General features: G+C 36.0%; 1 protein-coding gene across 1 annotated transcript in view; it reads left to right on the forward strand.

The window, feature by feature from the left end:
• SEMA3A (semaphorin 3A) overlaps window positions 1-13,679 on the forward strand; it is a 170,150-nt gene that overhangs the window by 128,359 nt on the left and 28,112 nt on the right. The window contains exons 7-10 of the mRNA XM_037390047.1: window positions 5,217-5,359; window positions 6,575-6,689; window positions 6,788-6,857; window positions 7,926-8,070. Of these exons, the coding sequence (XP_037245944.1) occupies window positions 5,217-5,359; window positions 6,575-6,689; window positions 6,788-6,857; window positions 7,926-8,070 (473 nt within the window). The remainder of the gene's footprint in view (window positions 1-5,216; window positions 5,360-6,574; window positions 6,690-6,787; window positions 6,858-7,925; window positions 8,071-13,679) is intronic.

Raw genomic sequence — 13,679 nt, forward strand, 5'->3', positions numbered from 1 at the left:
AAACATTTCCTGAGAGAACTGCCCTTTGGCTTCTGTCAAGTGATGAAAAGATGACCCTAGCTTCTGTTTCTTCAACTTACTCAATCTTGACAACTAAAGGTAATTTCTGTGCCTTCAAGTTTATAGATCTTCATTAAAATGCTAATACAATTCATTTAGAAATCCAATTTCTGACTTGTATTGTTTTTTTGCTATTGGGGTGGGGGCGGTGGCAGTGGTGATGGTGGTGGGGCACGTCTGTTGCTGCTAAAGAGAAACATTTGTAAAAGAACTGATGCAGATCGATTTTCCTTAGCTTTTTCTCAGCCTGAAGTGCTGAGACAAGCAAAACATGTTTCCATTACTTAACTAAGCAAACAATGGCATATAAATCATAGAGGCAGCTGGACCAAGGTGTCGTTTTCATAAAGAGACAGTTTTCTCATGAAGGACAGTTTAATGGGCCGCTGCCAGTGAAAAGTTTGCAGCGCTGGTAATTGCAGGAGGGCACACAAAAAGTGGTTCTACAAAGGTCTCATATGGGATCTGAGAAATAGCCCCACAGCCAAGACAACTGGAAAAAGGAGGCTGAAAAAGGTGTGTGCTTTAATAATTTGCTTCTTGAGGTTGATTGTTTTAAATAAAAATCTAAGGTTTTATTTTTAGCTTGCTCATATTGGCTGCAAGATCAGAGAAGTGTTTTTAGCTGTAATGTTATTTTGATCATGTTTATGCTGTGGCTTTGCTTCTCCTTTGATCATGCTTAAACACGTTTCAGACGTGTTTGTTTGATGCATGCTGTTTTTTAAAGCACTCTTCCACATTGTCTCCTTGGGTATTTTAAAAGCAATGAATCATTGGAAGAATATTTGCTGTCAAATTATTTCTTAAATTCATTTTCCCAAAACATGTTTTCTGGATGTTTAGGCAATAGGAGACTGCTTTTAAGCAAGAAAGTGTTGCAGCATTTCTGAATGCTTTTCTGATTGGAGACAGTTTTAGGGTCACAGAATACCCAATAATTAATACATGGAAATTTGAAGTCATCCTACCTATCCACAATAGCTGCAGCACACCAGCTTTTACAATTGTCACAAGTGAGTTTGGATCAAAGTCCCACATTCCATTCAGTAAAACTTGCTTGAAGTTCATTCCAGCACTTCTTTTGTGGCTGTGTTGAATATACAAAATAGGTCAACTCCGACTGAATTATTTTAAACTTCCTATGGGGACCCCTTGATACCAAACCTGTTTAATTTTGCAGGGTAAGGCAGGGCAGTCTCAATACTTGAGCATACACATTCATGGATGACATTCTTTCTTGTGCTGCATGGGTGAGCAATTAGGAGAGTCAAGAAGTCCCTCATCTGTGGACAACATCTCCCTTCCCTTCCTCAAAGAAGAGCAATAAAAAACTGCTGCATAGTCCATGGAGAGGGCTGTGTTGCATGACTGCCAGCCATCTGGCTGATTGATTCATCATGACCCTAAACAGTTAGTTGTAAGCATGGTCTGAAGCCCTGGAGTTAAATGCAAGTGTGCATCAAGTCCCAGGCAAGACAAACAGCTCTTCCGCTAATGAAACAAAAAAGAACATACTACAGATCACTAGTTCACACCACCTATGAAATTATCAACCAGATTTCTCTCCCTCTCTCCACACATATAATCATGGCGATGTTTTTATAATCGTTATATTAATTCTGAACAGAAATGAATCTATTTCTATATGCAACAGAACTCGTGTAGCCTGTTCTTCCTTTATTTGTTTCACTGCATAGACACAGGTCTGTTATATGAAAGAGGAAAAAAAACCCACCAAATACCACCAGGTAACAAGAGCAAGGGCCCTGTAACACAAAGAACCACTCTTTTATTGACTAAAATATATCGATTTAACTAGCTGGAGAAGCAGCCTGAGGTCTGCTCTGTAAGAAACACCAGTGTTATTCAGCAAAAAACTGCCATGATCTACGATGGATGTCTTCTAATATGAGGCTGCATGACTGCTTTATTTTCAGGGATGTAGTTAGGATTATTCATCACTAACTGAAAATCTGAATTCATACCAGATGAGCACTGGGAAGAAATGCATACAAAGCATATTCACAGGCACTCTGGCTATGGCAATAGTTATATCTGCCTTCCTTACAACCCTCTCCTCTGCTACCACTCTGACAGAATTATTTGAAATACATATTTTCAGTTTCTTAAACTGTTTTTCTATCATTCTTGTATCAGTCCTGCTTTAATACTAGACTTTCTTACTGTTTCTAGGTTCACTTGCAAAATTATGAGAGGGACAGAGAAGAATGCTAACCAAGGGCAAGTTTATATAACCTGAACTATATCAGTAATATTATTGATTCAAATGGGACTCCCCACAATATCTTCATAGGCCAATGTAAAGTTAGATTTTTGATGCCTGATAATATAGTGCTTTGTTTTAGAATTTGATATCTTGTGTTTTTGAAAACCTATTGCACTAGAAGCAAATCATTCAACCATTTGGGAATGTATTTAGGGTTTGGTTTAATGATTTATTTATTTTTTTACCTTTTTCATAAAGACTTTAAAAATGTAAAAACAGTGTATTCAGACAAGAGGTTCTCCAGACCCAGTAGCCCAGAAAAGTGCCTACTAAAAAATATCCTCTTTCTCTAATGTATCCTTCCACAGCCTGTGATGCAAAAATTTTCAAGCTGTAGCCTTGTTTTTCTTGTGATACAAATTGTGTTCAAAGCCCTGGTAAATCGTATATAAAATTATAGATATTTACCATGGTACCATATAATCTAGGTATTATTTATCTTGGGCCTTGTGTCAGTGTAACTTGAAGGCTATTAAATGCATGCTAGAAAGGAAGGAAGTGAATTTAATACCTTAAGTTACTGGGGTTTGGGGTGGACAACTTAAGCTGCTTACAATTTTTGATATATTCAGATGTCTAAAAAGATTTATTTTAATAGACAATAGGTAATAGACACAGTTCCAGAGCGATCTGTTCTATGGTGTGTCTTGTTCAACATGTCCATAAATAACCTGAAAAAGACGTTGAGCAGCAGGATGAGAAAATTTTTCACATGATACCAAGTTATTCATCATGGTAAGACAAAGCAATACTGTGAAGAATTACAAAAGAATCTTATGTAACTGGGTAGCTAAGCAATCAAATGACAAATTAAATTATTCTTGATGAATGATGTAGTGATAAACCATGGGGAAAACCGTGAGGAAGACATACCTATCTTCACATATAAAATGATGGGCTGTGGACTAAGCATTACCAATGAAGAGTAGTTTCTGGGGTTCTGGCACATAAAGTTGCATGAAAATGTCAGATTACTGCTTAGGAACTGTTAAATCCATATTAAAAGTAAGAAATTAATAGAAAGAAAAAGCAGCAAAATTCAACAAAGAGCATTGCTGTAACTCTTGTATAAGGGCACCACAATTCATCCACATCTTGAATGTTGTGGGTATTTCCAATACAGGGATTAAGAGGCACCACATGAAGTTAACTAAGATCAACGTTCAAAACACAAAATCAAAAGTAAGTCTTAGTTCATTAGATTGTGTACGTGAGGAACAAATTCCAAAAGGACACTGAATGCTGGAAATTTACTTGGGTTCAAGAAGAATTGGATGAAAAAATCCATTGACAGTTACTAGGCACACAGAAAGCAACTAAGCTCAGGGAGTCAGATGCACTGAAAATAGTTGGAGGCAGGGAGAGATTCTGGAAGAGTATTATTTGTACTTACCATTTTCTTTGTCCCAGATAATTACTTAATTACTTCTGGACAATATTGTAGTTTGTATATGAATCTAAGTAAACCTTGGTCTACACCACTATGGTCATTCTCATGTATTATGTATATATATGTGTGTGTACACACCCCACCACCACCCCACCCCACGCCCCCCACACACACACACTCACCCCCCCCCCCCCACACACACCCAAACACCACAACATACACACATATATATATATACATAAAAAAATATGCAGTATATACTTGTATTATAGATACATCTAAACACATACATACATATATATAAATATATCAAAATATGTTGCTTACAAACACTGCCATCCTTAATAAGGCAACGGGTTTCACAGGACAGCTAGTGCAAACTGGCAAAACAAAGTACAGTTCATTATTTCCATGACTATTTAGCAATAAACATACACTGAAAAGATGTTAAAGCATGACACTAAAATAGCTTATAATTTCACATAGGAACAGGATTCTGAGAAGTTAAATATAGTTCTCAGTTAATTATCCCAGCAGGATGTAAAATGGTTATAAAACAGATTGGTAAATCTGTTGGATATGCCTTCTTTTTCCAAATATAGTGAAAGATACCGGCTCAAGTATCTCTGTAAAACACAGTGATGAGCCAGATTCACCACTGGTATGAATTTACTGTTATGATTTCTATAAAATTCTCTCCCAAAACTTCTTTCCTCCATATTTTACATAACCCATCAGTATGTCTGCATTTTATATATTTTCATTTGCTGATGGATCTTCTTTATCACCAAATAATATTGTCACTCTAATTTCAAGAAATAAAGTTTTTCTATGAAAAAAATATTCTTTAAAACAGTGACAAGTGAAAATATTTCAACAACTTGAATAGAAATTCACAAATGGATTGCACTTCTAAAAACGAGACAAAAGTGTTGGGGTTTGGAGTATCATAATGTGGAAAATGTAATTCAAAACTGTATTTTTTAACTGGATTATTTTTTTTTTACAGTAACACATTAGTACTTTTCTAGATGTAAAATACTTTCTTTATATGTTCTTCATTATTGCTAAAGTTAGGAATATTAGATTTATTTCAATAAGCCTCTTATTTTATGTGCAACACATGCAGAAAGATTACTGTCCAAAGACAAAACATCCAAAGAAACAAGAGAAATGTCAGTAATAAATACATGGAATTAAGAAGCCATGCTATAATGTTATACAACCATTTGTAAAGAGATTTTGTGAATGTTTAATTGCTCCAATAATAAAGTTAAGGTCTGATCATTAAGTGTCTATATGTATTAAAGATAAGAGGAATGTAAATACCAGTCACGTGTTAATGGGTGATGATGTCCCCAACAGGTTTATTTGCAATTTGATCCTAGGGAAGCAAAATCACAATTTATTTATATAAGGAAGGCAAGTGATTCAATTCTTGGAATAGTAACATGCACAATGGCATTGTCTTCTCAGATCCTAGATTTATCAGTGCTCACCTGATACCAGAGAGTGACAATCCAGAAGATGACAAAATCTATTTCTTCTTCCGCGAAAATGCAATTGATGGAGAGCACACTGGAAAAGCCACCCATGCCAGAATAGGGCAGATCTGCAAGGTAAAGTGATGATGTCTTCACGTGAGATTGAATACACTTGCAGGATGCTTTGCAAGGGATTTTAGAAACTGCATTAGAAACTGTTAAATATTGTGAATTTTGAATTAATAAAATGAATGAATGAATGAATGAATGAATGAATGAATGAATGAATGAATGAATGAATGAAAAAACCCCAGTGTCAGTACTGACACTGGCATTGTACTAAAGCAGAGATCATCCCAAGTGAAAACCAGTTAGGGCATAACACAACCAAAGGTATACTATTCAGTTCTGTGGCTGGGGAAGCTCCGCAAACCACAATGTTTTATTTAAAAAGTCATAGGCATCTTCTGAGGTTTAGACTGTGTCTGGAAAAGCAAAAATCTTTTGCAGGAAATGTGATACTGTCAGGTAGGGCAAAAACATTTGAAGAATTTACTTTTTAAGGGAAAGTTAATTCCTTTCCATTCCCACGTTAGTGAAAATCTTTAAAACACAGACAAAGGAAGATTTAACAAAACAGTTGTTTAAGCTTAGCTGTGGAAATGGGCAACCATTCAGTAGACCCCTAGTGATAAATGACCAAATATTTTTCTGACAGACTTTGAAAAAGACCTCTACAAATGAAATTATATTAATTGACGTTGTAGCTTTGGCAGCTATGATATTTATGGTAACAGTTCATGTTAATCCATAAGCTCAATTTCAATTTACCCCCTCAAATCCAGAGGTAGCTGCTTGAAAACCAATTACCCCGTAAGTACAGAGTCCTTGGTGCACTTTACTCGTAAGTTTTGCAGCTGTCCAATTGATCCCACTGTTCTGACATTTTTATCTACATTTGCAACTTGCCTTTCTACTTATTTGCTACCCAGTTAAGAATAATAAACGCCTTCATCTTTACCAGGACATGACAGCCTGGGAGCCCTGCAGCAAAACTTTCTGCCTGTCTGTCTGTCTCCAGTGTTACATACATATTACAATACATAAAGAGGTTTTGGGGTTTGGTTTTGTTTTTTAAATGATGTGCTAGTATGAAATAAGTTGCAATACAGTGTGAAATCAGAGTGTTTCAGAATTAGCGTCTTTGATAACATAATGCTTTTGTGTGTCGAAGGTTAATTCTGTTTTCTATAAGTAGCATCTTGTGGTTATTTACTATATTTTTTCTGTACTCTGTTGATGCTTCAAAGACTTTTACTAGATATTAATGCAAAATACTTTTGTTATTAGAATGACTTTGGTGGTCACAGGAGCCTTGTTAACAAATGGACAACTTTCCTCAAAGCCCGTCTGATTTGTTCTGTGCCAGGACCCAATGGCATTGACACACACTTTGATGAACTACGTAAGTGCCAGAAATGGTTTTGAACACAGAAGTGTTTTCAGGTATTATCCATACTATTTTAACTTAGTTTTCTTTTCTGTCTCTTGTTATTATTGCAGAGGATGTGTTCCTAATGAACTCAAAAGACCCTAAAAATCCAATAGTCTATGGAGTGTTTACAACTTCCAGGTATAGAATGTATCATTTTACTTGCATGGAAACTTGGGTGGCTGCTTGTTTTGAAGAGGTCTCTTTGTTAAAAATGTCTTTAAGAAACACAAAATTTTCTTAACCTTTGAACTGAGAAGTAAGTGGCACTAAGAAGTAATGAATTAGGTTTCTCTTCTTATGAGCAACGTACATCATCACTCTGAAGCCAGTAATCACAAAGACTATCAGTTTCTCAGGCTGTTCTTGTGGCTGAATTGGCTTTTTATAGTGGGGATCAGAATTTCTAGCCCTTTCCGCACAGACCTGGAAAAAATAACACAAGGATAAATATGCTTGTTTGGGGGCAGGGTAAAACAGAAAATCTGTGGTGTGCAAAACTGGCTACTCAAGGAGTAAAAAATATTGCTGAAATCTGGAAAGTTTAACAATCTTTCAAAAGTTCGCTTATTGAATCACATACAACTGTGATTTGAATGTTTCAGTTTCATTGTGCTTTCATGAAGAACAAAATTATACTTGTTGCTTTGGCCTGAGAAAGGTTTCCAGCACTAGTTGCATCACCGCATTTCTCTGTGAAGGACAAAAGTTTTAGTTTCTAAACAGAAAGAATATTTCTAGTGATACACAGGCATAGAAGAGGGAGATTTACCATTCCTTACTGTCTTCTGTAAGAAATCTCAAGGTAAGGAACAACACTGAATTTTCAATGTGAGCTGCCCAAATGACGGAAGAGACTGCTAAAAAAAATAGAAAAATGCGAAGTGTAGGAAAGAATTGAATAGTTCTCTAGGGACAGCCCTGTTGAAGTTTACTCAAATTGGGGCTTTGGCCTTCTGGGGACAATATGTTTTAAATAGTGGAATAGCAGCCATCTGCTTAGGAAAATGTCTGAGAGATCGTATCAGTTATGCTGAACTTTCACGGGAGGTGAGTTAGGATTGCTCTGAGAGCATGTCAGAGTTCTGATAGTCAGCACATGCAATAAATTAGAAAGCAACAAGCTGCTATTCCCATAGCGCTTCCATTCCATTAAACTGACTGATAATTTAAAGAACCTAATTTGATTTCTTCTTCCCTCATTTTTAGCAATATCTTCAAGGGGTCAGCAGTGTGTATGTACAGCATGACTGATGTGAGGAGGGTATTTCTTGGTCCCTATGCCCACCGAGATGGTCCAAACTACCAGTGGGTTCCCTACCAGGGGCGAGTGCCATATCCACGGCCAGGAACTGTAAGTAACCTAATAAATATAGTAATCTAAAAAGGGAAAACTATGGAAAATATTTCCATACATTACATGGTCCTTGAGCTGAGATCCAGGAAAGAAACAAAAAGAGAGAAGGAAAAGGAAGGGAAAGGTAACAATTCCTCCAGGCCGAAAATTTACTGATTTTCTTGTGAAGTATGAAACTGCGTAGCTGGATTTTAGTTTTGGCAATCATATTAACAACTTCAGCAGAAGTCTGAGCAATGGCTGGAGAACTTTACAGAATGTCAAATGTTTAATAAATTACTCTGCATTATCCTATCCTTGGAACTTTTCTTTTTTCCAAATATTTGCTGAGCCATTCTTAGTGAGAAAGAACAGAAAACAGACCATCTGCCTGGCTGCTAAGAAACTCTTAATTGTTCTTGACATTAAAGCTAGTACAGTGACAGATATTTCTGCAATGGATGATAAAGTGACTATAATAAGTTGTAAGTTCCACGATTTTGAAATCCCATTTCTCTGGGTTTAGTTTGTGAATGACTAAAATATCAGTGTATATAAGACATCCATATTTACAATCCCAACCGATGTAATCACATTCTACAAATATTTAACTGCCTTCAAAGTTACCACTAGTCTGAGAAGATAGGATATTTATGAAAAAAAAAGACATTAATTTTATTCATTGAGTTACCTCCTTAACCAGTATAAATGAGCTTGGCCCATTTGAGATCTGAAATATCATTGCTGAATATTAAATATATGTGTATACGTGTACATGTAAAAATGTAAATAATGTATCTGTATATAATATTATTTTTAAAGTCTACTTAAATATAAAGCACAAAACAAGCCAGGAATAACTTTGATCCTTTCTTTTAAATCATCAGATTTTCTACTTTTGTCTGGTATGTTTTGAAATTGTTCTTTCAAACCTGATCTTTCAACTGTTCTCCAGCAGTTGGACAATATATATGCTCAGTCTAATGAAAATTACTTCCTAAGCAAAAGAAAACAGTGGTTCCCTGACAGCCAGATTCCTCAGCACTCCTCACTCCCTCACTATGACTGCTAAAGGGATTCCTAATTTTTTCCAGAGTTAAAATACAATCTGTGCAGCATGGGAGAAGTTTCATTTCTCATTTGATGCTGAACTTTTTTTTTTTTTTAATTACTTTAGTTAATGCTGATATGTCAGAGTGGTTTTTTTTGAAGTTGTATTGTTTTACATCCCTGAGGAAAATGTGAATGAGTAGCTCTTTTTGGTATTTCTTGTATAGCTAATGTCATCTGCTTTTCGGTCTCACAGACTTAATAAGTTAGTGTTCATTATTCTGTTTATTTATATTCCTCTTTGATTCCAGTATTGATTAACCTTTCTAAACAAAAGCAAATAACAGATAATATGTAAAACTACAGACAAAGAAGAAGGTTACAGGTTTCTATCACAGAAATAGACTGGGCTAAAGGACTGCTGCACAGTGTCTCTGTTACATTCATTCCTCAGCAGAGATCGGATGCAGCTCTATGGAGATTCTGAATGCACAACTCAAATATTTGCCCTAGAGACTGGCAATGCAGTTCTGCCTGACTCAGAGTCTGTGAGTTACTCCAAGACTTGTCTGAAGGTCTTGAACTGAGATCTACACAGGAGAATAATGACTTGATCAAATTCCCAAGAACAAGCAGAAAAACAAGGACCCAAATCCAGACACTAAGTGACTGAGTGACCTAAGCCACCAGATCTTTAACTGAAGTAGGGAAATACAGTTGTTGCACACAGGGGTAGTTTGTTTGTTTTTTTTCTGGCTACCCTCTTAGAGTGCTTTTTACTCTTACAATTCACTATAACATACTTACACTAAGATTTCAAAGTGAGAAGATGTTCAGATTAAATTGTAAACGGTTTTCTTGCCTGAGTGTGAATATGATCCCAAATTATACATTTCTACATAGCCCTGCAGACGTGTTATGTAGTGCAAGGGGCCGTGCCACTGTAAATCATGTTAATTAAAGAGTGGCTGAGGCCATCATCTTCTCCTAGTCCACTGCCAGTGACTCTAATCCTAGTGTCTATCACTTTGAAAAAGATTTTTTCCCCTCCTCACAGTTGCTAAAGTAATTCTGATGTATTAGTAGGAAAAAACTGAATTTTAAAATGAGAAACATTTCTGGCTGAAAAGAAACTTTCTGTTTCTAAAGTGATAAAATTGGATGCATTCTCAATGGCTTGTAGACCTGTTGAGAATAAAGAAGGAAGGTTTTTGAAGTTCCTTTAGATGTCAGATTTGTGGCTTCCCTTTCCAAGAAATGGGGAAAGGGAAGGGAGAAACAAAACTTGATCTTCTTACAGTGCTTTAGTTCCAGATCACACTGCAGTTAAACAGTGCTGAATTACCTGAGGAATTTAACTGGTGAGGTGCCAGTACACTTCTTGAGCATCTTATGACATGCCCAAGTAAAGAAAAGGGAGTTAATGTTGGTTTTTTTTAAAGTTAGAAGATGTTGTAAAGGATTCTACATCAGCTTCACATTTTATGAAGGAGTTGCCAGGATTTTTACTTTAAATTCTATAGAACATTTTTTCTTTTTTTTTTTTTTTGAAAGTTTTACCAATATTTGGAAGAAGAGGGAGGATTTTAATATATATACCTAATCTTGAATGAGGTACATTCATATCTGACTTTCTGTGAATTCAGCTGCAGAGCTCAAGTTTTTTCTGCTTCATGGTACCAAAGATCTGTCTTCAGTTATGACCAAAGCACTTCTGGTTCCTGCTGAAATGTAGCTATTGGATTCCCTAATAGGCCAGTTAGGGGATAGCTTAGTTAATGCCTCCTGACTGATCAGAACCCCTGACATGGCATACTGGGGACCAGCAAGTGGAAGTGGATGTTAAATGCAAGAGTTCTGTGATTCTATTTGAATCCAAGATCGAGCTCATTTCTCCAACTTTTTCAGAGTATTTCTATTCATGCTTGTCTTTTGGCATCTGAAAACTTTCTATTTCCCTCTATCAGTGGTATTGATTAGGTATATAAACACGAGTACTGATGAAGTGCCTTGCCAATTAGCTTGACCTAGACCCACTAATATCAAAAGCATTTTTGCTGTCATTAGCATCAAAGATAATGTCTTTGTTGTGTATCCTGCTTTTGTAACCATAACATAAGTAAACATAACAAGACTTTCCTCCTCAGGACAACTATTCTATTCTGTCCTATTCCATTATTCTGTTGTATCTCTGACTTTATGTGAGTTTAAATTCTTCTGCAAGCAATTTGGACTATGGATGTGCTAAACTTCACTTACTGATGGTGCCCATTTCATTCCATTGAAAAGGGAGGGAGTGATAGCAATAAGAGTTTGATTTCATCTGCGTCAGTTTCCTGAACTGGGGTGGGATGAATGTGAGCCACAGCATAGTTCAGGTAATGCACTTTAAACTTCAGACACAAAGACACAAAGTTACTGTCATTTTTTTATTCTCAGAAAAGCATGGGATCCAAGGAGCAGTCTGGCTCTCACAATTGGGAGTCTCATTTAGACACACAGAATTATGACATTAATTCTGCATAATATATATCTTGGTCAACATTGCTGCAAGTAAAATCCATTGTTAGAAAATGAGCCAGAAAATAAATATTCAAGCAACTGAAACACAGCTGAAATTCATTTACTTAAAATTGAAATGAATATTTATTTACTGGGGTTTTTAGTGTTTGCCCAGCTGCAATTAACAATACTTAGTTCTTGTGTAGTGATTTTTATACTTGAAGCACTTTACATATATTATCTAATTAATCATTATCTAATTAATCTGAGTAATTAGTATTGAACTGTAGTTAGAATATTAATGAAGATATAAAGCGAACTAAAAATTTAAGTGTAGAATTTTAAACACAATTTTTTAGACAGACAATGGTTTGGCCAATGGTTATAAAAAGCCTATCTGATTTTCTCTTTGTAATATTTCAATACAAGAAAGCAAGAAAGTGTAATAATAAAAAGGCTGAAAAAATGTTGACACAATAGAGAACTAACTTGCTCTCTGCTTAGTCTGCTCCACACACATTAATCAAATATTCTCACTCCCTCTCTTCCTTCTTTCCATACCATGGAATGGAACCGAATGCAGGAATTTGATTACTAACAAATAAGCCATAAAGGGACAATTTGCACTTCATATGTCCATGCTAGAAGCGTCCCTGTGCTGAGTATAACAAAAACTCTTTTTGACAACATTGATTTTTTAATTTAATTTCTGATGAATTATTAATAATTTGAATCAAGGTGACAGCAAAGACAATTGATTTATTCTGCTGAGCATCCTGCAAGGTCTGGATTTTTGGTTAATAAGATGTTGTCCTCTAGGTTTTTAATTTAATTGGAAGATATTTTATATGTGGATATAAAGGGCAAATTATATAGGGCATTTTAGCACCAGCTGTTTATATTTCATGTTCAGATGCCACAAGCGTAACTATTGTCAACCGGGTTTCAGAATTTTTATATGTCTTAAGTAGGTATCTGAACAGGTTAGGAGTGGGGGACAACAAGTTCTTTGCCAAATATCTTTGGACTGGTGATTTAATGCCATTGTGTCTCATTTTCTTCATCCATGCAACATTACTAACACACTGCTAATACTTATGTTAAAGTAACGTCTAATTGTTCATAAAATACTAACCAGTTCTGCAGATGAAATGAGGGCAAATGGTGGTGATTAGCCACAGTTCTTGAGTGTCTCCATGGGGATATGTGGTACGTGAACATGGAGGAATACTGCTGTGGCTACCAAAGCTGTGGTCTTACCTCTCCTTCCCTTTTCAGCCTTTATTTTTTGCTCACATTGGGAAAATGTGAGCAGAATGTGAAAAGCAGAACCCTCGGTTTTTCACAGTTTAGAGGCAAAACTGTCTGGCCCACCCACAGCTATGTAAGGGAGCAAAGGGGCTCTTTACCGTGTTACTTCATGCGGACCAGATTAATGCCAAGGGGACACCAACTTTTCTCTTACTGCACAGTGTGCAACACTGAGGAGTTATTTCAGTTATTTAGTGAGACTCTTCTCACCTACCTTCACATGAACAGTATCATCAGCAATACACAGAGGAGGCTTTCTTTAGAATCAATGGATACCTTTAGGAGATGATTCATTTGATTTGATTTAGTGTAACAGGAGCCACGTTATTGGGACTACACAGATGACACGGGTTTGTTGAGACAAGCAAGAGTTCAAAAAGTCAGTAGAACAGGGAGTTGTCTCAACATTTAAGGATTTGGTTCTTCAGAGAGGAACTGACTTCCAGACAACTTCTGAAGACAATACTTTGAAACGAAGATGGTGACATAATTAATTAACTTTCTGTTGAATACATAACCGGGTACTGAAATGGCTTACGTCATATTGAATGATTTTGGATAACTCAGGAATTCTTCCTTCTGCCAGTTAAAGTCTAAAACTAATCAGTGAATGACTGAAAACCCTTTTGCACTGCATAGTGCTAAGAAAAGTTATGTATAAAGTTCATTTGCATTCTGTTAACCATATTGATTTAAATACGAAATGAAAAAAAAGAGACTTTTAGTGACAGGATTAACATTTGCTGCCCATCATGAAACACTTA

Source organism: Falco rusticolus, chromosome 5 (genome assembly GCF_015220075.1).
Source record: "Falco rusticolus isolate bFalRus1 chromosome 5, bFalRus1.pri, whole genome shotgun sequence".
NCBI lineage: Eukaryota > Metazoa > Chordata > Aves > Falconiformes > Falconidae > Falco > Falco rusticolus.